This window comes from Zootermopsis nevadensis, unplaced genomic scaffold, assembly GCF_977971745.1.
Source record: "Zootermopsis nevadensis isolate Lab colony 2312 unplaced genomic scaffold, Znev_1.0 Znev_ptg000022l, whole genome shotgun sequence".
Taxonomy (NCBI): domain Eukaryota; kingdom Metazoa; phylum Arthropoda; class Insecta; order Blattodea; family Termopsidae; genus Zootermopsis; species Zootermopsis nevadensis.
This window is the reverse complement of record NW_028259154.1, coordinates 25,888,484-25,913,508: the sequence shown is the minus strand read 5'-3', so window position 1 is coordinate 25,913,508 and position 25,025 is coordinate 25,888,484. Positions and strand designations below refer to the sequence as shown.

At 37.6% G+C, this 25,025-nt stretch overlaps 1 protein-coding gene across 4 annotated transcripts in view; it reads left to right on the top strand.

Moving 5' to 3' along the window:
- Window positions 1-25,025, top strand: part of Dop2R (dopamine D2-like receptor) — a 268,515-nt gene that overhangs the window by 231,807 nt on the left and 11,683 nt on the right. For all 4 annotated transcript variants that reach the window (XM_087353262.1, XM_087353261.1, XM_087353260.1 and 1 more), the window contains 2 exons: window positions 12,981-13,090; window positions 24,289-24,541. In XM_087353262.1, the coding sequence (XP_087209388.1) occupies window positions 12,981-13,090; window positions 24,289-24,541 (363 nt within the window). The remainder of the gene's footprint in view (window positions 1-12,980; window positions 13,091-24,288; window positions 24,542-25,025) is intronic.

The following is a 25,025-nucleotide window of genomic DNA, read 5'->3' as shown; positions in this document are numbered from 1 at the left end:
TTTTTATTCCAATATTTTGTTTTAATACTTTGAGGCTATATCTGCATGCATGTCTGCACTTTTTAAAGATTTTTTTTTCTTTAAAGTGTGATGTCCAAAATTAATCTAGAATTTATGACATTTAATTGAAATGTCAGCAGTTCGATTCAAGCCTCTTTGCAAGCTTTTATCTCAAACGCATCGCAGAATTTATTAAAATGTGATAATTTAATTAAAATGTCTACTCTAGGTAATAAGCAAATAGAAAGTCGCTGATACTACACCGTTCGTCCGCCAGGAGTCCCCCCCCCCCCCCCTTCCTGTTTAAGCTGTTGCTGTTTTAACACGCGTCTCGCCCAAGTTACGAGTCGGTCTCGCATTAATCGGTCCTCGTCACTTTTCATATCCGACTAACGTTTCCACTTCACTGCATTTCGAAGCGTTGAGTGCCTTATCATAGCAACGTATAATTGAAAACTTCCCATAACCAGCGCGCCTGCTTTGTTTTAATCGGAAAATTGAACGGGAAACCGTTCTTCGCACGGGTTTTAAACCTGTAAACCGCAAGAAGCTGTGGCTCGTGAGGTTAGCGAGCCCGATTTATAATTAAAAATTTCATATATAGATATCTCTTAGAATAAACCGTATTAAAATAATCAAACTGCTAGCATATAATGTCAGACGTACTTAATACGTACTTAATAAGTCCGTCCTGATCCGCCACGGTGGTCTAGCGGTTAGAACGCTGGCCTTGTAATCCTGGGGGGGTCTCGGGTTCGATTCCCGGCGGTGCCCGAATTTATAACTTGTGTTGTTCAAGGCCGTGGTCTAGGCAACACGGAGTTTTCCTCCGTGGCATCCCAACAATTACTCCATTCACACACAGAAGAAGGCAATGGCAAACCACTTCTGGATCATCTGCCAAGAACGTATATGAACAGGTCCCAGTCCGAGAAAAGGATGGAAGGATCCTGTTCATATGGACCTGTCGTCAGACAGAACACTAAATAATAATAAGATGAGGTGGTCTAGCGGTTAGAACGCTGGCCTTGTAATCCTGGGGTCTCGGGTTCGATTCCCGGCGGTGCCCGAATTTATAACTTGTGTTGGGCAAGGCCGTGGTCTAGGCAACACGGAGTTTTCCTCCGTGGCATCCCAACAATTACTCCATTCACACACAGAAGAAGGCAATGGCAAACCACTTCTGGATCATCTGCCAAGAACGTATATGAACAGGTCCCAGTCCGAGAAAAGGATGGAAGGATCCTGTTCATATGGACCTGTCGTCAGACAGAACACTAAATAAAATAATAAATAAGTCCGTCCAGTTGTCTTCAAACGAAAGGGCGTGACTTCATACGTCATTTCTGATAGTTTCTGCCTCAGCGTCACGTGGTGGTACGTCTTGTAAATAAAATGATCGCTCTTAGCATTAAATCGTCTGTAATTGCCTACTAAATAAACAGGAGTAAAAATGGATTCTGTGCATTGCACATGATGCGATCTCATGTCATCACGATAAAGAAAGGACTAAGAAATGGGGGAGACAGAAGGATAGAAAAGAATGGAATACGCGCTAATATAATATTTAATAGGTTTTGTACGCTTAAGTTTTATTAAATTTCACAAGTTGTTTCAATTTACGCTGACGTAACGTAGCGTAACCTGCCAGAAGAGTTGTTAATCGAATGAGAACTTGTCTAAAAAAAAGATAGATTTGTATATCCTTTGATACATGTGTCGTTGATGCAGTGATTTTTTTTTTTTTGTAAAGTTCCGACACTTTGTTTATTGGTTTGAATACCAAAATGTCGCCCGGACAGCGTTGCTCTCTGTGTCGGTACGAAATACCAAATGAGCTGTATTGCAGGTTGCATCGCGCTCGGCGCTTTTTACATTTAACTGGATTCGTACGTCGTTAGGACGACTGAAGGGTGAAATTACACCCAAAAGCTGATTTGTAGCTGTTACAAATGTTTGGCTCAACGTTGCAAGAATATGCTTTATGAGTTTTTCATGGCGGTGAGTCCGAAGATGGCTGCCTTCTGGGTTCATGACTCGTTACTCTGACGATGGAGGCAGAAAGGACCTCTGAAACGTTGTAAAACTTCTACCAGACTATAAGGTATTGTAGATGCGTCATATTGTGAATTAATAGTATTTAAATATTTAAAAATAACCGTCAATCACAATAAAATTAAAAGATTAAAATATCATATTACGTTCCCTATCGAGTACTCGATTTACATATGGAACTTACACAACATGTTTCGGCTATATATAGCCATCATCTGGTGTTTTGTATATAAACTTTTCAGTGAATTACATCATAAGAAAAATCATTAAAAATCCTTAAAAGTAATTCAGTGAAAAGTTTATATACAAAACACCAGATGATGGCTATATATAGCCGAAACATGTTGTGTAAGTTCCATATGTAAATCGAGTACTCGATAGGGAACGTAATATGATATTTTAATCTTTTAATTTTATTGTGATTGACGGTTATTTTTAAATATTTTAATACTATTAATTCTACCAGACTGCACCGCGCGCTACAACCCAGAAGAGACAGCCATCTTAAACCTAATGTTTGTTCGTCAATAAATAAATTCGTCTCCTTTCATAGAACTCGGAAGTATTATTTCATCGCTCACAAGAGCCCGCCACTGGTCCTTGTCATGAGTCAGTTTAATCCTGCCCAAACTTTATAACCTCTCGTTTAAGATCCGTTTTAATATTACCCTTCCATCTAGGTTTAGGTCTGATATGTTTTCTTCCTTCTCATTTCTCGTGTCTGTCAGCTGCACGTTCAAAATCTGTTGTGTAAGATCTTAAAACATTTCCTAGTCAAACGAAAAAGACAGCGCGTGTCACTGAATCTGGATTCTTGAACTCAAAATTTAATTCTGTTTTACATAAACTGAAAATCTGTATTAAGATCTTCGCTGCTTGCGAATTTTCAGCCAGCAAACTCAATTTGTTTCGACGCTCTGTCTCAATATTCCGTTCCTGGAAGCGGAGGCTTCGAACACCGCGGTGAACGACACTCAACTTCAGTTTCTCCGGCATTTGATCCCCTTTGAGCTGTACAGTCTGTGCGGAAATGTTATATCATCGGCTGAAAATCGAATTACAGAGCCTGTACAAGTGAACGTCGTCTCTGACGCGAATGTTACGAGGCGCGTCCCAAAAGTAAGTTTCCCACTCGTCCCACAGCTAGCAAACCTTATATTGCGCGAAGCGACTGTGCGTACGTGATAGAGCAATGACGTAGCATGGCGCATGCACTAACGGCACCTCCCGCGTTCTCACAGTAGCATCGTTGCAGCTGTTGAAGATGGAGGTTCTTATTCCAGCTCCCGCCGACTGTGAAGTGCGGTCAGTGATAACGCTAGGCCGCACACGGCTCGACGGACAGCAAGTCTCCTGCAGGAGTTCAGCTGGGAGGTGTTTGACCATTCACCCTACAGCCCGGACCTCGCTCCCAGTGATTTCCATCTTTTCCTACACCTCAAGAAATTCCTGTCCGGTCAGCGTCAGCGTTTTGAGAATGACAGAGAGGCGGAGATGGTTGTCACACAGTGGTTCCAATCCCAGGCGGCAGACTTCTACGACACAGGTATTCAAAAGTTGGTCCCACGGTATGACCAATGTCTCAATTCCGGTGGCGAATATGTTGAAAAATAGCTGGACACTTGCTGTATCTGTTGCAATAAATATTTCCATGAAATTGTGTTTTGTTTCTGTAAACGGCCCCAGGGAAACTTACTTTGTGGACGAGCCTCGTAGTTTGACTCGAATTATGATTTAGTTGGAAAAACTGATTCCTTCGGTACGACGAAAAAATATTTCAAGCAATGAAATCTTTGTTCTTGGCTCGTTCGATTAGGCTGACTGATTTTAATTTTTTTTTTTAGGATTTTTATTATTTGAGCTTAGGGGGAGAAAGTGACAGGGGGTGGAAAAATTTTCACAGTGAGCAATTTCATAATTGTTACCCTTAACGAAATATTATTAGGGTGTTCAGTTAAATGGGGTTGAAATGGACGGGGAATGTAGCACGCACGAGTTAGTTGAAAATTATATGTAACGTTTTAGTGCGAAAGCCTGATTGGACGAGATTATTTTTAAAATCTGTAAGCATATTTTTTTAAAAGTGTGCAAATGGGATTTTTTTTATTTTCTAATATGTAAAGAGATGTAGTAATAATGTTTACATTTTTAATTTTGTAGGATTTTACATTTTCACTGCAGTGAGTCTGAAGATTGCTGTCTTCTGGGTTGTAGTGTCGTGTAGTCTGTTTACCGACGTTTCAGAGGTCCTTGCTGCCTCTATCATCAGGGCGATTACGGGGGCAGCATGACCTCTGAAACGTCGGAAAACATCTACCAGACTACACGGTGTAACAACCCAGAAGACAGCAATCTTGGCTTCTAAGTCTTACAACTGTAACTGATTAAATTTGTTAGTTAGATGTTTGTGCAATGGTGGTAGGATTTGAACGTGTTTAAAATTTTGTAGGTAGTATTTCTTGTACACCCAAAGTTTGGAAGCACCAGGATTAAGATATTTAATTTTTTTGTACTTGGTAGAAGTGAGATTTTTTTTTAAAATTCTAGGCATTGGAAGTATATTACGAGCATAAATGTTTGCGAAATATTAAATCACTAAGCTATGTATAATTATTACGTTAAAGGACTATTAAGTTGAAGATTTCTGTCTTCTGGGTTATTGCGCTGTGTAGTCTGGTCGATGTTAACCAACGTTTCAGAGGTCATACTGCCTCCGTCATCAGGGCAATAACCCAGAAGACAGAAATCTTCATACTCACCGCTGTGAGAACCTCAAGTCTTACATGACTATTAAGTTCTGCCTAACAACTGAGAGCTTTTAAACCAAGTATTTGCTTATTCGAACAAATTCTGCGTTGAAGTTAATGCATTAGTAAGTTATTCACGAGAAATAAAAATTACGGAAACGTTATATTAATTTAAATTTATTTTCCTAAACATTAAACGTCAAGTTTCAAATCTGTCTATTAAAGTTATAATAAAAGATACTTTTGGGACATCCGTTATATAAATGACTTTTAAATTAATTGAAATAGAAGTTTCTCGTGCCCACATGACGCACAAAGCAAGAGTAACTACACAGGCAGCAAACATTCTACGTGGTTCTGCTTAATGAAGCTGGAAACCACTCCGGAGGATAGTGAAGAAAGTAATTAGTTTAGTTAATGTTGGACAGACTGTAGAATTAATCAGAAACGAGTTACTAACGATGTGTCTAGTCTATGTAAGCTTCTGTCTCAAACCATTGTGGACTATCATTTATTGTTTTATTGTTTTAATTGAATTTTGTTAGGTACATCGCTGATTGTCGCTGTATTTGGGGATTTGAGGTCAGAATATATTCTCATTATATCCTCTGAAGATATTTCCCAGTTAACACAGCCGTTTAGGACTGTTTCATCGAATAACACTTTTACTAAAATTTATTAAACTCAATTTTTTTATTATTATTAGTGTTCTGTCTGAGGACAGGTCCATATGAACAGGATCCTTCCATCCTTTTCTCTTCTCGGACTGGGACCTGTTCATATACGTTCTTGGCAGATGATCCAGAGGTGGTTTGCCATTGCCTTCTTCTGTGTGTGAATGGAGTAATTGTTGGGATGCCACGGAGGAAAACTGCGTGTTGCCTAGACCACGGCCTTGCCCAACACAAGTTATAAATTCGGGCACCGCCGGGAATCGAACTCGAGACCCCAGGATTACAAGGCCAGCGTTCTAACCGCTAGACCACCTCATCTTATTATTTATTTAGTGTTCTGTCTGACGACAGGTCCATATGAACAGGATCCTTCCATCCTTTTCTCGGACTGGGACCTGTTCATATACGTTCTTGGCAGATGATCCAGAAGTGGTTTGCCATTGCCTTCTTCTGTGTGTGAATGGAGTAATCGTTTTCCGACTTCGTGAGATCCCAGCACGTACAGAGAAGCTGTCACAGAACATATCATCACCTCGTTTTTCCACGCCCTTTCAAATTCATAATCGCCTTATCATTCGATACTAAGCGTAGTTGGTTATTTGAATCTATCAATGAGCGTCTGAAACGTAGGACAGAAATGGCGTAAAGTATGACGTCACACATACTGCGTGTGCGTTCGGAGTGACTGAGGAAAGCCTAGTGAGAGAACTTCATTACGCACAGCTGTTGTGCCGGTAATGGACCGTCAGTGACGTCACGACTAAATGTTATGGGAATACGTGACGTGGCACGCCTGACGGGTAGTCTATGTTTTGGAGAAGGGTAATTCGGGGAGAATACGTCAACACATAAAGGCTCCTGTGAACGAAATTTCTAACAGCGAGCTGCAGGGTTCTTCTTAAAAAGTATATAATCAGTTATTAGGTCAAGAAACCTTAACTTTTGCGGAACCCAAAGGTTGATTACGGTGTACACATGAACTGGGCCCTGAGATTTCGGTTTATTTTAATATTGTCCTCGAATATATTTTTAACTCTTCTGAATGGTCTCGTCTCTTGTGTTTTTTTACTAAAATTTCGTACGATTTTAAGGATTAATTTTAATAATTCTTTTGTCGCATTCTTTTCAGTCAGAAATGTAACGTTTTTATAGGTGGAAACTTTTCATACTGTACTTAATACAGTGAAAAACGAAGTTACACTGTAATTGGTTTATAAGTCAACGTTGGCCTTTCTACCTAGTTTAATCCATTGGCATGAGTTCGCGACTGATAATCGTTCACCTGTTGACTACGTAATTAGCCCACATTTACGGTTCTGAAACGTTAACCGGATAAAAGTCTAATTAGTTTACTTATTGGACACCAGGTGCCAGGTTACTATGTATAAATTTTAAAAAGTTTCTGGTCTTTGTTCCTACACATTTTAACTACGTCATAACTAACTAACTAGATGGCTTACCGAACCCGAAGGTTCATCACCGAATTAACCAAAGCCCTCCACCGGACCCTGTCCTGGGCCAACAAAATCCAGTCTCCTTCAACTCCTATCTCCCATAGATCCCGCCTGAGATTATCCTCCCATCTACGTCTAGGTCTCCCCAGCGGTCTCTTCCCTTCAGGTTTCCCAACCAATACCCGGTGCACACCTCTTGTCCCATCCATGCGCGCTACATGTCCCGCCCATCTCACTCTTCTCGACTTAATCACCCTCACAATACTGGGGGAGGAGTACAGATTTTTAAGCTCGTCATTGTGCAGTTTTCTCCACGCCCCATCGTCTTCCCTCTCAGGCCCAAATATCCTCCTCAACACCCGATTCTCAAACACCTGCAATCTGTGTTCCTCCCTCTGAGTGAGAGACCATGTTTCGCACCCATACAAAACAACGGGCAAGATTATTGTTTTGTATACTTTAATTTTCAGGTTCTTAGAAATCAGACGGGAAGACAAAATATTTTGGACTGTTTTAACTACGTCATACGTTTATAAATATACCCTATAGAAAATGAAGCAGAATTCTATGGGTTTTGAAAGAAATCAGATGTCGGGAGAATTTTTTTTTTTTCGCTGGAGTTTCTTTATTCTGTTGAAGTAAAAGGTGGGCAGAAATTTAACCGTCTCTGATTTAAAATTAATAAATCTGAACGGATGTGAAAAGATGACAAAAATTCTGAAGTACAAACCAGAAATAATTGACAAGAAAAAAAATAATGAAACTGAATATTATCAGTCCCCTTATCAAGGAGGACTATCGTATTATTGAACTACGTTATCCGACAAATCATCTTGCAGAATGTGATGTGTTCCTTCTAAGGCATGTAGTGGTAGAACTGAGGATGTATTGTCGCGTCTGATGACGTCATTGTGGAGAGGACACTATCTCTCGTATACACACTGACGTCTTTTGTCCCAAAACGAGGGAACTGGATCAACAGAGGAGCATTCTCTTGGCAGTCCACCTCGATGCAACAGGGCGTATAGAAACACGAGTTACGATTACGTTATAACCAGGTTTCCGGCGAGTCTGGTTGTTTAAATTTATTTTGTATTAATATTTTGTAATATTATTTGCGTTAATCAGACGAAAATATGTTTGAACGAGGAGGATATGTGTGGGTTCTTCAACCTGAAATGCCATTATACAAACTCAACGTCTAGCGTAAATTTCTCTGCTCTAAGGTAAATTCCAAAAAGCGTTTTCCACCAATATTTCGCTTGAATTTCTTATTTGTCACCCGAGTCTAACCATTTTAAGAGTCTTGATTTAATTATTATTGTAAATACTACGTGAATATCACAAAGTATAATTTATATACTTGCCAGTAATTCCTAACCCGCCGCTCAAAGTTCCTGTGAACAGGAACTGAATTTCGGAACAACCTATGAGCAGGGACGGATGTGTATGGACGAGTGACTGGGGCTGATAAGTACAATGAAATACTCTTCCAACACTATTTGCTTTCTTTATTGTTTCCATGGATACTGGATGTGGAAACACAACGCCGTGCGGGTAGCAAACGTCCAGGAACCAAGATTTATTTCAATAACCAACTCCATAGAGCACAGTGCTCCTTGTAGACGCTGATAATAACAGAGCCGGCCAGGAAAATGTTCCTTTTCCTCTGCGAACCAGAAGATTCATTATCGTGTTCACAGCATCCCTACTACAAAACGTTATTTGTATCTTTCGAATGCATTTTGCAATATCGCGTGTCTTTAAGACAATGCATAAGATTTCGTGTAATGAACACGATAAATTTAAATTTAATTAACTTGTTTAACCCTTTTGAATTCAGACAATCTCATCTAAATAATATTACAAGTTCAGTTCCTACCGCAAGAGAGTACAAAACGTCTCCATGACAACGATCTGTTAGTTAAGTTTGTTTGGGGAAATAACAGCTGTTTATTTTGAGAATCATATTAAACTCTGTGGTCAAAATGTAATTTCGCAATGGAAAGTTGCCATAGAAATTTCTTCTGTTATTCGATATCTCTGGCAAATCAAATCAAAAGATTTTAATTAAGAAATATATATTTTTATTTGGATTTTATTACGACCCTGTCCAAATGTGGAGCACTGTGTTCATTTAAAAGTCTAGGAAAATATAAGAAATTAATTGGTTCAATATTATTATTATACGTTATATTTCGTCATTATATCTCTAGATCATTTTAGATTAGAATTTACTCTAATAGAAAACATACATCAAAAGATTTAACAATTCGACGGTATCACTGTAAAGTAGTGTAAGTTCATTAAACAAAAAACAAAACAATTTCGAATCGCTCGTCAAATTCATTGGTTTAAAATCATAATATAATCATATACACATCCGTGATATACAATTTTGACATGACGTTAAGAATGAATTGCTAGTTGTTACGGTCTACAGATAACATGAAATACAGGCCGTTAAATAGCAATGATATTTCGGTTATCATTTCTGGATTTGTGCCATTTTATCTCGGCAGTGACGAATTTTACGTCAGAAGCAATTTGTAACGCTTATCAGAATGATGAAAATCCATTAAGCTATACATACAAATTACCGTTTTACATCGCTTATAAAGTATCTCTGTGTATCAAACCCCCCCTCTCTCTCTCATTAATGTGAAACTAATTGTGAGTCAACTCAGATGATGTTGAGAGGGGTCAGAAAATTACTGAAAATAAAAATTGTGTTCGTATAAGCCACTAATCGATTTAAGTGTATAATCAGTGTTAAATATCAAAGACCTGAACTCTGTACATCTCTGCTACAACACGTAACTAATTTTTTAAGTCTCATATTATAATGTTTCATTTACGTGTATATAGATTTCCTCATTCACTACCAAACGTGGCGATATTTCATATTATTTGTTATTTAAAAAAGTATTAGTGTACTGGAGCCGAGAGATTGTTTTAAATATTACAATAATATTTTTTAAAAAAAAAATTAAATCGGTAAACATGATTTGTGAAAACGTTTTGAAATTCGATTTTTGTTTCTTGATATTTTATGACTCATCTTAAAGACTTGCAAATAATAGGCGTTCTTTACGTACATGAACACATTAAAATTTAAGAACCACGCGTGTTTTAACAAAAAAAGTGTCTATACTGGAAAGTTTTTAGTATTATGTATTGCAATCCGTGTAGTCATGTGCATAATTATTAACGTTTCGGATAGATGTATTGCTACTATCGTCAGGGTATGCGATCACAATATAACTTACGAAGATGTAAAAAAAAAAATTGTATATAATATAAAAATAATGTATTTTAAAGAAGAATTGAACGATCGTTAGGAAATATTTTACTCAGAGTTTATCTTAAAATCGTAGGCAATTCTCTTTCATCTGAAATGTGCGTTTGTACGCATATTAATGTTACGTATTTTTATGCAAATTATTTTAAATATCTCAAACATCGGGTGGTCGCTCGCAAATTGATTCGGTAGGAGGAAACAATTAAGTAAGATCCAATTTGCATGCAGGAACAGAGTTCATGCTAAGTAAAAGGGAGTGTGGATTTTGTGGCTATTATGAACACGTGCACATGAGGCATTTGAGGGTAACAAGGCATTCTTTGCTTCATCTGAGATAAGAAGATATTTATCAGGTGAGATTTAAGGTTCTCACGAGTATGAAGATGACTGTCTTCTGGGATATTGCGTCGTTTAAGAACAGAAATATAACAGTACCTGCGTGAAATTAATTATGGGAAAAAAATTTCCTAAATTTGTATTTTTATTAAATTTATTTTAAATCAATTTGTTTGTTTTTGTCATACAAACAGATTACTGATCAATCATAACAGTTTAATCCGCAGTATTAACAACATCAACCAATTAATCGTTGTCGTGTGAACACGTTGCGTTTTCTTTGAGGTAGGGACTGATCTTTTAAATACGATTTAGATAAACTTCGTGCTTTCAGGTGTTGATAGATTAACGCCAAACCTAAGGAATGGAGTTTATGTAAGTCAGTTAATGTATTATGTCACTGTATTTTAATTTTAAAGGCTGATTACGAGATACAGAAATATTTGTAACCTTAGTGTCGAAATTTAAGTGGGAATGTTAAAGACAAGCGTGAAAAATAATAGGCCAGTAACCTGGCCGAGATTCGAACATGGCTGTTGGCGAATACCACGGTAACTGCAGGGAGAGTGTGAGGCTTTGGAATTCGCTCGATGCGATGAGAATTACCAAAGTGAACCGCGTACGTTGAAATTTCCGATAAAGAATTTTGTAATTTAAATTCTCTGCAAAATGTTGGGTGAAGTATCATGGCTAATTTGTTTGTAGGTAATCTCACCTTTTTACGCCTCAGAAGAGCCAATAGAAGCCCGTGGACTGTCATTGTGTCATCAAACTATTGTACAGTCGGAGATAAAATCTTTATTCCACGTGTATTTTTATTTTTATTTTACAAACATTTACGGCGTCACTCTGGTTTTAAGTCAACTTGGTTTCTGAAGTATAATTTACGAATTGCTTAATTTACAGAGTGTCGCAAGGGAGGTTTATTATGATTTGGTAAGGATTTGAAATAAAATTTTTGTGGTATATTTTAGGTGGAATTCTAGAATTTACCTGGGGAGGAAGACGACGATAAGGAAAAAAATATATAAGTTAGGACAACCGGTAAAGTAACTTTACGAATTCATAGACAGTGAGTAAACTGGCTTAACTTGGGAATTCATCTTGTCCCATATGGGCGTTAGATCTGGTGGAAAATTATATTAGAAAACAGAAGAAGATCCAAAGTGTAAGATAAACAATACGATGGGGCGGAATGAGTTTCCCCAAAAGATGGCTGTGTTTAATCGAGACCTCTCGACGGTAATCCCTCGAGGACTCGCTCCGGGAGTTGTGAAATGGAGAAAATGTAATCTTAGACTTTTGATTTCATAGAATTGGCTATCTTTCCTGAAACCAATTCCTTAAAGGACATCTCATTTCCTCTGCAAGTGAAGGTTCGATGATGTCATTACTTTTGACAGCGTATCCTTGTGAACGTCAGCATATGAGAAATAAATCGAGGTCAGAGACAGACTTTGTTTTACAGATGTTGAATCGGACACTTTGTACAGACCTGACAGGTTCAAAAGAGATAAATGACTCGAAAATTGAGGCTATGAACTTCTGATATTAATTCGTGTGTCTGGTGCTTCAGGTTTTACAGATTACCACCATTTCGCCTCTTCCAAATACTTAGAAATTTATCATACTTCCTCGCGTGATTGAATAGTATAAATGGATAGAAACTCCTTGGAAAACCTAGCGCAGATGAAAGAATAATATTAAAATGTATCTTGGGAGTAAGGGTTGGAAGTTATGGATCATGATATGATCCAGTGGCGAGCTCTTGTGAACACAGAAATTAACTTTGTGGTTTCTTAAAATAAGTGGAAATTATTTACCACCTGAGCGACTATAAGCTCTTCAAAATGCTTTGTTCGTTGGAGTTAGTGGTGTCTATTTTAAAAGCCTCACAGCCACAAGCCCCGAGAGAATCATCCTACTTTTTTTTTCAAAAGGAACTGGTAAATTACGTGAGTAAGTTCTGATTAAATGACGACTGCTTCGTGTTAGAAGATAGTTAGCGAGAAGTTAAGGGCCAGTTAGTGGAATCACCGGACTTGTGTTCCGGTCTCAAGCCAGTAGGGACCTGGAACAATTCCGGAGCCCGGAAGTCGATACTATCGGAGACCAGAACGAGCTATCGATTTGATTTAAGTTGTGAACAACTATCCCGTTGAGTTCAGCGAAATTTAGATGAATTATTTACAGCAATAAACATGTTTACTTGTAAGGTCTGTTCGCGAATTGCCTAAGACATTACATATTATATGTATATTAATTTTTCTTCAGTCCGGAGTAATTAGTATTTCTTTAATATCACTTACACTTAGTGTTTACAATACACAATTGTACTTGTCAGTACATTTTTTACCTGGCCCCTTGATAATCTCTGCGGACCACGTCATTTTAATATCATCTTTTGTTACAGGTGAACGGCACGTGGACTCTGCCAGGCTTCGTCTGTGATTTCTACATAGCAATGGATGTCACATGTAGTACGTCCTCCATCTTTAATCTGGTCGCCATAAGCATAGACAGGTCAGTCACGACATATCGATTATCGTAATGGGAAGGTACGATATTAATCGAACTCCATGGAGAAAATTACTTTTTTCAGAAGCTCATCTCACGTTCGGCGAGTCAAAACTTCACTGCCTGTTACGGTACGCGAAGACGTTCATAACTGCTCACCAGTAGCTCCTGTCGCGAGCTACCTGAAACCAATCCACACCGTCACAAAAAATAACTTCAAGATTCATTTTAATATTATCTTTATATCTATGCCTGTGTCTCGCAAGTGGTATCTTCATATAAGATTTTCCATTTAATATTATGCATAGATTTCTCATTTATTATGCGTGCTACATGCCCCGTCCATCTCATTCTTCTTAATTTGATGTAGAAGAATTACAATTCCACATAATGAATAATTAACAGTTGAAAAGCGTTCAGAATTGCACTACGTCGTAAAAAAAGTAATTATTTAAGAGTGCTATATCCTGATATTAGGAAGGAAGACGGCGATTTGGAAAACCTAGTCGTAGACGACATGTATTTAAATCGATTTAGAAGAACTTGTGGATTGGATTTAACTGTCTCGAAATGGAACCGGTGAACTATCTTAGCGACTATTAGCTTCTCAGGAAGGCGAAATTGATTTGATTATTCCCACCCCGTTTTATATATAACGTTTGTAAATACGTGTGATTCAAAATTAATTGTGAAATTTAAGATGGGTTATCTGAAGAGCGAGTTCAGTACGTTAAGTAAGCTCAGTTTCAAGCTCTTGTGGTTCAGATGTTAAGAGTAGATCCCATATAATTCCGCGAAGTCCCGGTACAATACTTTGGAACGGGTATCATTTTACATTTACCTTAAAATGAATTTTATAATTTTCTCATACATGTAAACAAAGCTATTGTAGATATTTGAGCTGTGTATAATCCACTAATTTTTGTATTATAAATCGCTTTTTTTTAAAAAAACATTTATTGACGTCCTCTAAAGTTGTGTTCCTCTGACGTATCCGGAAAATAAGCAGATTACAGCCTCAGAACGGAGCTCAAAGTGATTACAACTTTTTGCCATCTCTGCATAAAAGAAACGAGTATTTTCTGTTGTTAACTCTGTGACGTCATCTGTTCGAATTTGTTTCTAGCAAAACGACTCGCCGTAAACCGAATGCATCTTTCATTCTGGTTGGGCTCATAATTGTTTCTCTGACAAGGAACCACATCGTAAAAAGCTGCTGTATCCATACGTAACCTCGTCTACATTTTAAATCACAAGCTCAGACTAAGCAGAAAAGAATTATTTATTTCGATAACGTTCCTTTGAGATAAACTTTAGTGCCTGTTCCAAGTCACGGACATTCGGGGTTATTAAATTTTAAGTTTAGGGGATGTTTGATATTAGATTGACGTAAGGGACATCCACTTGTGACGTAGAGTTTGTTTTTGAATGTAACAGATAAAATGTATTTACATGAAAGTCAGGAACTTTCAGTACAACTTTTTGGAGTGAGGTTAAAATTTGTGTAATAGGTTTCAACGTTCTGTATTTGTTTCCTCTGAAGTCACGTTTTTTGATACGCAAAAGATCATGTTATTAAAAATAGGGGTGCACAAAATGCAGAATTCGTTCGTAAGTCCTGTGTTCGAACTTTGCTTCATTTTCCGAACCCCCTGAAGATGAGGGTGCTTTATGAACTCTTTTGTACTGAAGAAAATAAAATACATATTATTATTATTATTAATATTTAGTGTTCTGTGTGACGACAGGTCCATATGAACAGGATCCTTCCATCCTTTTCTCGGACTGGGACCTGTTCATATACGTTCTTGGCAGATGATCCAGAAGTGGTTTGCCATTGCCTTCTTCTGTGTGTGAATGGAGTAATTGTTGGGATGCCACGGAGGAAAACTCCGTGTTGCCTAGACCACGGCCTTGCCCAACACAAGTTATAAATTCGGGCACCGCCGGGAATCGAACCCGAGACCCCAGGATTACAAGGCCAGCGTTCTAACCGCTACATGTGACCGGAGATAATGTTCACGTGAGAATTATTTGGCCTAAAAAAAGTACGTGATTAATTTTCGACTTTATATAACGAGGAACTTTGTGGTGTTATGACAGCGAGATCAGACGGGTTACGAAATATGGACTGGGCATAGGACTACATGGAAGAAACAAGAAATACGTATATAATTTTGTTGCGGCATCTTTGTCGGAGATGTTTGGGGGGGGCTAGCATTAAGACCAGTCTTAAAGAGATTTTATGCGAGAGCGCGGATTGGATTAATGTGGCTCATGATAGGAACCTGAACACGGTAATGAACCTTGGGGTTCCAAAAATGTCAGGGAATTTCTTGAGTACCTGAGCGACTATTTTCGAGTTTTGCAATCAAGTGGAAACTGAGAACCACTTCACTCCTAACTTATTTTCATTGGTTGTTATGGTAACCTATGTTAGGCCTGTCTTATATGAGCCTACTGATTGAATGTTTTGGAAGGATTTGTCTACTCGAAGAAGATGGAATTAGCGTATATTAAATGTAAATCGCATGGTAAGACCACGATGAATTTGTCGCTTATTCGGCTGTTGGTTTGTGGGGGGGGGGGGGGCGGAGGACCGTAAATGGGGACAATCTCATGCATACTTGATGACGTCATATAGTGAGCGCCTGAACTGAGCGCTTATAAATCACAACCAGACATAGAACTCGCCCCGCGTTGCTTCGTGTGGTGTTCCAATCCTGAACGACCTGATTATAAATTGAAATGTAAATGGTAAGTGAAATTTACGCGTCTGTCTGGACAATTTCTTTAATGCCTTGATTAAAACCACGTCTTACATCAACATTTTCCTTCGGTCAGGATACCTCAATCAGTATTGCGGTACCCAGACCATTTTTTGGCAAGGAAAATCACGTCTGTCTTCGCCACCAAGTCCAGACCGGCTCCAAGGACCACTCAGCCCCCGCCCGGGATGAGGATAAAATTGCGTGTAGCATACATCTTCGTGGCTACGGGACAAGCTTTGTTTCCTTCTTAGTAATTGCTAACTTCGTATTGTAAAATAAAATATGCGCTTTGTGAAAAATACCTCGATGTAATAGGCCCCTTTTAGAAACTTAGTAGTGACTCAGTTGGTAAATAAATTCCGTGACTTCATGAAACCCTAAGGTTACACGTTGCTATTTCATGTTCAGTTTAATATTATCTTCCCGTCCAGGTCTACTATACGGTATATTCCCTTTAGATATTCCAACTAATTTTTTTTATACATTTCTCATGTCTTCCATTCATACTGCACGTTCAGTCTTGTTTTAGGTCTAAATATAATTAATCTGTGTTCTTCAATTTGGCCTAATGTGAGATACCAGGTTTTACACCCGTACAAGACAGATTATTTTATAGTTCTGTATATTTTAATTTGTATTATTTTAGACAGAAGACGGACGTAACCGAAAGTTAGCAAACGTTCCACGGATGTAATTTCTTCTTGGACGTATGTTTGATTTAATACCGTTCTTCAAAAATATGTCGAAACAGGTGTTCCGCCATCGTAATAAGATGTACTTCGCGATGTCTTAGACTCGTGGTGTTGGGATTTAAGTGAGAACGTCGTTTAGTTTGAACGTGCCCCGCACTTCAATGAGTCGCTGTAACATTATCTGTGCTCCACAACAAGTGTACCAACATCTAAACTGCACACATTACCCAGTATAAGGGAACAGTTCCCTCGTATCGGCTCTTCACAAAATGACGATGCTCAGTTTTCTGTACGTGTGAATTGGTTTTTGGTATTCCCTGTAGGGAAATGATATAGTACATGCTTAGTGTCTGTCAAATTTTTATTCCCAAGAATTGTTATAAATAGTAAATTAGGGGTATAATGAGATTACTTTTTTGAGTGCCGTGTTAATATTTTACAAATGTATTTATAACAGTTTGATTCATAACCACGCTGATTTTTTGTAAGCATTTATTGTTGAATCAAACTCAATAGTATAAAAATTAAAATTTACTGATGTACAGTTTTAAAAAAAAGACTCGCTAGGACAGACGGTGGTATAATTTCACGTTCAAAATTGGAACGTCTTCATTCGACAATAACAGCAAAATACTTATTATACAAGTTTGTCTGTGTAGTAAAATAAAAATATCTAAGCCATTTACCTAGTTTTAAAAAATATGAATCAGGTTAACATTCTTTGTATTCTTTATATTTCTTTTTTACTGTAAACAAAATAAGCAGACGAGTGGCTACCGCAAAGAATGCCAAAACACGATACAGCATTCAAGTACAGCATTTGCTGATGTTTGTCTCGTCTCAAAGCTCCGTGGGTCGTCTGTCGTATAAAAAAAGTTTGACGAATATTAGAAACGAGACGATGAAAATATGATAAAGGAAGAAATATTACAAAGAAGAATTTTGGTAACATATGACAAAGGAAAATGGCAAATTAGTAGTAAGAAAATAAGATAAATAAATAAATAAATACATGTAGGGCAAAGCTCATCTTAATAATATTTAAAAACACTTTTTTACCACAAATTAAATACGTCTCATTACCTGTACACACGTAATTTAATGATCTTGAAGAAAAATCTTGATCTTTATTATGAGAACCGAATGTTTACTTAAAATGTGAAAGAGATATACAGACGTATAAACGTAAAAATCTGTGATATTAATAATTACCACTGATCTATAAAGTTTTAAAAAGATAAAATTTAAGACTGAAGAAGCCTTTGTAAATATCACTTTGTAGTTTAAATTTTACTTTAAAGCTTATGCTATTACGTCTCGTTAAGACACTAGGAACTGTTATTAATTAAGAAGGCGAGGGTTTTGAAAACCCAAATGGGGGATCCTGACGTGAGGGACAACCCAAAATGAAGAAAGAGACATCTGTCGGGTGGTTTTCTCAACCAGCAATTTCGAGAGATTGGTATAATTTAAATTAGACACTGCGAAACGTTTCCGCCGGCCCTTAAATCGATCATGTCTGCCCCGACATCTCTTGAGATAACAGTTTTAGGGGCGTGTCTGCGGTTATTGAAGTCAGGGGATTCTGAAGAAAGGAATCGGTGAATGAAAATGTCAGCCAGCGAATTGCCGATATCTTCAAGAGGATAAGCGACCTAACACACGCCATTTTAATAACATGAAAATCTTCTTGTAGGCTGTAACTGCTGTCTGTTTTGAGTAAAATACTTTATATATATATATATATATATAAATAATTTAAAAGATGGGCCCCGAAAACCTTAACCTAAACCAAACTACAAGCTTTATGGACCAAACGCATGAATACTAAAAGAGGTGAAAATAAACATTAGATCGTCTGAATTTGTATTTTATTCTTCGCTGGTCACGAAAAGGTCGTCTGGTTACTTTAAATTCAGGCGAGAGATTTTGAAATATTAACGGCTTTATATACAATGCGTCATTTGAACACAGATCACGCCTTCGATTCAAGGTCACTCAGAAAAATAGCCTCTTTGCATCTCCGTTATTTTTTACGTGTCAGAAATAAATACATTTCTCTTTTGTATGAAAAATAAATATTCTAATATAATTACTATCGAAACATTTCTATTAATTTTTTTTGGGTAAGTAAATATTACGAAGCCAATTTCAGTAATATTTTATTAAGCGTTTGTGTCAACAATTTCAATCACGTGCGAAATCTGGTGATGGAAATTGGAATGTTAACAGTTTGTATTACACATTATTGTTCGAAGCGTGTTTGCATGAATAAAAGAAAATTTATAATATGTAATTTTGAATATACTATTTAAAAACCTTTCTTCGCTGTTTAAAACACTTTCGTCTTCATATTATTTTATTGTAGATTCTGTGGTAAAAACTGAACAACAATGTAAAACCAAAATTCGTTGATGTATTAATTATGTCATTGTTGAGAAACAAACAGATTTAACTAAAAAATAAAACAAATACAACTTTATTTGTTATTATATTTCATTACATAGGATTACATATAAGCGTTATACTGAAATGATCAAATTAAACATTGTAGATATTAATTAGAATTCTATTTTAAGTCGTGTGCCCTTTTTGGAGCTTAACAAAACATGAATAAATTCAATTTCGAGTTTCATTTACAGTTTGTATTAATGTAATACTATCCTATAAGGTGGTATCCTTACAAATGCCATTGTTTCCCGCAAACAGACAACAATAGGACTTTTCTTCTTTGAAACAACGCTTATAGATGATATTAAAATCTTTCTAGAGACTTAGATGTAAGTGGGAGACGATATTATGACTGGTATTAAATAAATAGGTCCTTATTATAGTCGGCCTAATTTAACAATGGAAAATCGTAGTGATAAATAGAATATAGGATACTGGCGGTGTTCGACGCTGGCACGTTCTGAATAGAGAACACGAGCGCTGACTATTGTTGTAGTTTACAACATTTAGCTACAAGCTCGTGTAATTGGAGCGTCACAAAGACCGTTGATTTGACCTCCAGCGTTACGTTCTAGCCTGCGCCAACCTAACGGAAAAAATATTCCCTTCGGCCGGCGTGAAACATCGGTAGCGTACGTAGACCGCTCATGCATTCAGTTTATGAGGCGGAGAATGGGTGGGTGGAGGGGGGGTAAAAGGAGTTGAAATCGACATTTTCACAAATGTGCACTGTTCAATCACAGCAGAATTTGAGAGGGAGTATGAAGTGGCAGCGTGAGAAATGGTGGATTTAATGCAGTCCTTATTGGCGGATTGTAAGGTGAAGTAAAGTTGTCCCTTAACTGCATTAACTACCGTACCATGACATTGGAGGTATATCTCCACGCATTCTTAATTTCGGCGTTATGTGGTTGTAACTATGGTGGTCGAGCCCATTGGCTATACAGACTGAGCTAAAGTTGAGTTGCGTTCGGTTAGGTTGGTTTAGGAGAGATTAGGTTATGTTAGATTAGATTAGGTAAGGTTAGGTTAGGTTAAGTTAGGCTGGGTTAGGTTAGTTTAGGTTAGGTTAGGTTTAGTTAGTTTATTTTAGGTTATGTTAGGTTGGGTTAGGTTAGATTAGGTTAGGTTAAGTTAGGCTGGGTTAGGTTAGTTTAGGTTAGGTTAGGTTAGGTTGGGTTAGGTTAGGTTAGGTAAAGTTTGGTTAGGTTAGATTAGGTAAGGTTAGGTTAAGTTAGGCTGGGTTAGGTTAGTTTAGGTTAGGTTAGGTTTAGTTAGTTTATTTTAGGTTATGTTAGGTTGGGTTAGGTTAGGTTAGGTAAAGTTTGGTTAGGTTAGGTTAGGTTAGATTAGGTAAGGTTAGGTTAGGTTATGTTACACTTCGTGGTCCCATCTCGTGGATGAGGACAGCAATACCCGCCTACTTTTGCTAACCCAAAGTTAAAACTAGAAACACTTTTTGTTTCTTGATTTTCCCGCAAGGAAACAAAACTCTTAATTTCATTTAAATACATTTCTAAATTTATTTAACTGAAATATAAAACAGTTAGTAATTATCTGACATAATTTCGAAACTTAAATATTATTAAAACGTGGATATTTGGGTGCACACATTCTGTAATTCGCTAATCGAGTCCGCCCCGCGAATTTGATGACCTTCGATTACAATATCTGTCACGTAGGTTAGCCGGACTAAGTCCACCTAGCAGATCCCTTATTAAGAAGCTAGTAGCCGCTTATCTGGTCAATGAATATCCCGTCGTTTATGCAACCCTAAGACACATTTCCGTGTTAGGTATTTATTTGTTATTCATTTAAAGACGCTGTAAAGATGGCTATTGAATAATGGATTGGGAAGGAGCTAAGAAAAATATATTCCGTGACTTTCAGGGACAGAGAAAAGTCACGAAAGACCTCAGATACCACGACTTCACTCTGTTCTGAGGTGGATGATTCAAAGTTCTTTTTGCTGTTACGTTTATAATTGTTAGTATCAGGCGATAATATTAAAATGAAACATAGAAACGAAGGATTTTAAATTATAGACTTAAGTAATTTTACTTTTTATTTCTTTTGGGGGTGTTTGTGAAAATAAATTTTAAAATTTCCGCAGCGTTTGGAAGTTTATACTGAACATTCTTAGGCCGTTTTAGAATTACCCTGATACTAGAACACCCTGGCGTTTGAGGAGCGAGATCTGCGACTGAGTCGTTATCTAAATCCGAGGCCCACTTAATCGTGAAGTGCCTGCTTCAACATACGCGTGATTCATGCAACCAGCGAAGGATTTATCGGGCGATGGGAAGGGATCCCCCCTTCCCAGGCGGGTTTAAATTAAAGTCTGTAAAATAGTTTCTCATCTTATTATACTCTGTTAGCATTTCAACTCCTCTCAGAGATTTAGGGAATTGACAGTTAACTTATCTCGAGAACAGTAGCGCTCCTATACGAAAACCATGTGAACTAATGTTTGGGGATTCTGTTCATGTAATTACGAGTGCAAAATTGACATAATGGTCACAGATGGTTTAAGATTGAAACCGTGCAAGAAACATACTTAAGAAAAGACATCGAAATGGTGTAACGTGATGATACAGCATTACAATATGAGTAAACAACAAAATTATTTCGTATGGTTGGCATTATTCAAAAAAAAAATTCCCGTAAGTTAACACGCCCTATTCTTAACGCTGATGTTCCATAAAATTCGTCAAGCAGTTTATGTGAGACTTAACTTGATTTTGAATTCTTACGTTGGTTAAAGTAAAACGTATCTTTTTTTTTATAAGAATATTTCATTTTTTTTTGTTTGACATACCGATTACAGCAAATAATATACAGGGCGAGTCTAGAGTTTGTTTACAAACTTTGTGTGCGTGTTCCTGAATCAAAAACAAAAAAAAATGTTTCTATAACAGCCAAAAATAAGTTTCAATTTATGATTTTATTGCCAAGTATAAGGACAGGGATGTTTCTTTATAACAGATGCTCGAAGGTTGTTCTCCATTCTCAACACACGCACGAGCACGACGTACACAAGACTGACGAATTCGTTCGTACACTCCAGGGTTTCCTCGAATCATCTGGCATGCATTCTGCACACGTTCCCATATGTCGTCATCATTGTTTATGGGTGTTGCATAAACGACAGACTTCAAGTGACCCCCCACAGATAAAAGTCCAATGGAGTCAGGTCCAGAGACCTTGGTGGCCACGACGCCCAATCCATCGCTGAGGGAACTGTTCATTGAGATGATATCTGACGTGATGGGAGAAGTGTAATGGGGCTCCGTCGTGCATAAACCACATTTGTCTTCTTGTATTCAGTGGTACGTCTTCAAGGGGGCGTGGCAAGTGTCTTCTTAAGAATCGCCGATATGAAGGTCCTCTTAGACGCGATGGAAGAATGTGTGGACCAATACGCATGTCGACAACAATTCCTGCTCAAATTTTAATTAAAAATCTTTGCTTGAAGCTGGATTTACTTTGATATAAAGTCAATTCATTGAAACTTATTTTTGGCTATTATTTCGAAAACGAAACATTTGCGACCCCCATGTTCATAGGGACATCTCTTTTCTTATTTTTGATCCTGGAACACACACACACTCACAAAGTTTGTAAACATACTTTTAACTCACCCTGTATAGTACTTGTTCTGTTTAACGTGGAACAATTTTCAGCCGTGATGGTTGTTAAGTAAAATCACTTCAATTTTAACAGTGTTTAAGATTCTAATATTTGCCACCGCGTACAGATTGTCTCTGGGATCAGCCCAGCCTCCTCTCAAACTGGCACGAGTAACATTTGGACCTCAGCATAAAACTGGACATTGGCCTCCATCTAATTCTTAGGTTAACATTATATGGGGCCACACCTCCACGCCCCCATACGTCTTTATGGTGTGGTTCTCAATCACAAGAACAGCTTTTACCTTTATTTGGGCGGTTAGGTTTATATTCTTTATGGACTCTAACTCCTTCAGTTGGAATTCGGCCTTAAAATAAGCAAACAATTTTACATACGACGCCATTACTCGTTTTTAACGACGTATCCAATGTTTTTAAACACCCTGTGTTAAAAGTATTTCGTTAAATGATAAGAATTAATCAGAAATTTTGCTGAAGAGATGAGCAGTGTTGATAAGTACAGCTAGACGTAAATGTAGTCAAATTTCACTGTACAGGACTGTACCGGATTGCGTTCTCATTACGTCTCATAGACTGGGATCATGGCCAGGAGCTGTGTTAACAATTCCACCGCCTTCTTGATCACGAACAGGACCACACGTTCTATCGTAATGGGAACAGTTTACCATATCCACTCGGTCAGCCCCCTAAAACTTCCAGAAATGTCTTTTTTGTCCGTGGAATGAGGTGGACCTCATCTCGAATATTTTGTAGAAAAACGACACAACTCTTCCGTTGGCCAATTTCAGTTTAATAAGATGATATAGTTGCGTCATATTGTGATACCATATATTAATTAATTATTCGGTTTTGGTCCGTCTAATCACAATTCAAATTTAAAATTTAAAATTTACAATTAAGATAATTAAAATATCATTTGATGTTCCTCATCGAACAATCGATTTACATTTGGAACATCTTTTTACAACATGTTTCGGTTTCTATATAAACCATCTTCAGGTGTAAAAGTTAAAATTATAAACTTAAAACCTAATTACAATTTCATTTAGGCCTTCCAGAACGAAAATTTTAAAATGCCGTCAAGATATTTTCGTAGAAATAAAAGTTGAAAATCTATGATTATGTTTGTCTCTTGTGACAAAAATCCAAGTAATGTCTTGAAATAACTCATCTCGCAAAACAATTAATCTCTCAGAAGCTGATACTTGTTTTAAGAAATAATATTTTATTATACCCAAGTATTCATTGCCGTGTTCAAGGTTATTGTCACAGTGTGATAAAATTAAGACAGACAGACAGACAGACAGACATGTACGGGCCCATAATGAAGTCACTGGGAAATTGATAAAATTCACGAACAAACAAACGTCACCGATTACTAACACCAGCAAATGTAGAGGTAACCTAGGAGTCGTAGATTTTAGTACCGACTCCACAGCCCTGGATAGGGTATATTATTAAAATGGATCTTACAGACATGCCCTTGGTGTGAGAGTGCGCACTGAATTCTACTGACTCAGTACAGAGATTAGTTGCAGTAATAAATGTTAGGTTTCCGTAATTGGTAGACGGTGTTTCGAGCAGCTGAGGTACTATCAGCTTATCAAAGAAGGCTCTACATGTTCGTTGTGTTCTTGCAGGTACATCGCGGTGACTCAGCCGATAAAGTACGCAAAGCATAAGAATAATCGCCGAGCTTGGCTCACCATTGTCCTGGTGTGGGTCATCTCAGCGGCCATAGGGAGTCCCATCGTACTGGGGCTGAACAACACCCCAGACCGCAAGCCCCATCTTTGTATCTTCTTCAACAGTGACTTCATCATCTACTCCTCTCTTTCTTCCTTCTACATCCCCTGTATCATCATGGTTTTCCTTTATTACAACATCTTTAAGGTAAGTGTTTCTCCGCAACGTTGGTATTTCTTTTATTTCTTAATTTAAAACTTTGAAGCCGAGAAAGGGAGAAAATATTGAGGGGAGTAGTGAAATAAATAAATAAATAAATTCTTTCCTGTTTGTGAAAATTCCTAGGCAATACCCATTCGTCCTTCAGGTAAAGGTTAGGTTAGTTAATGTTAGGTTAGGTTAGGTTAGTTTATGTTAGGTTAGGTTAGTTTATGTTAGGTTAGGTTAGGTTGGGTTAAAAAGAATCTCGTCCATGTAACATTTGTAAGCTCAAGGAAAACAACGCGTCTCCATGACAACGATCAACTGGTTAATGTTGTTTAAGTTCAGAGGCCCTTGCAGGATTCATTATCTACCTGATGATGGAGGCAGCAAGGACATCCGAAACGTCTGTAAACGTCTACTGGGCTTCACGACGCTACAACCCAGAAGACAGCCACCTTCAACAAATCTTCGGTCATGATTTACCCTA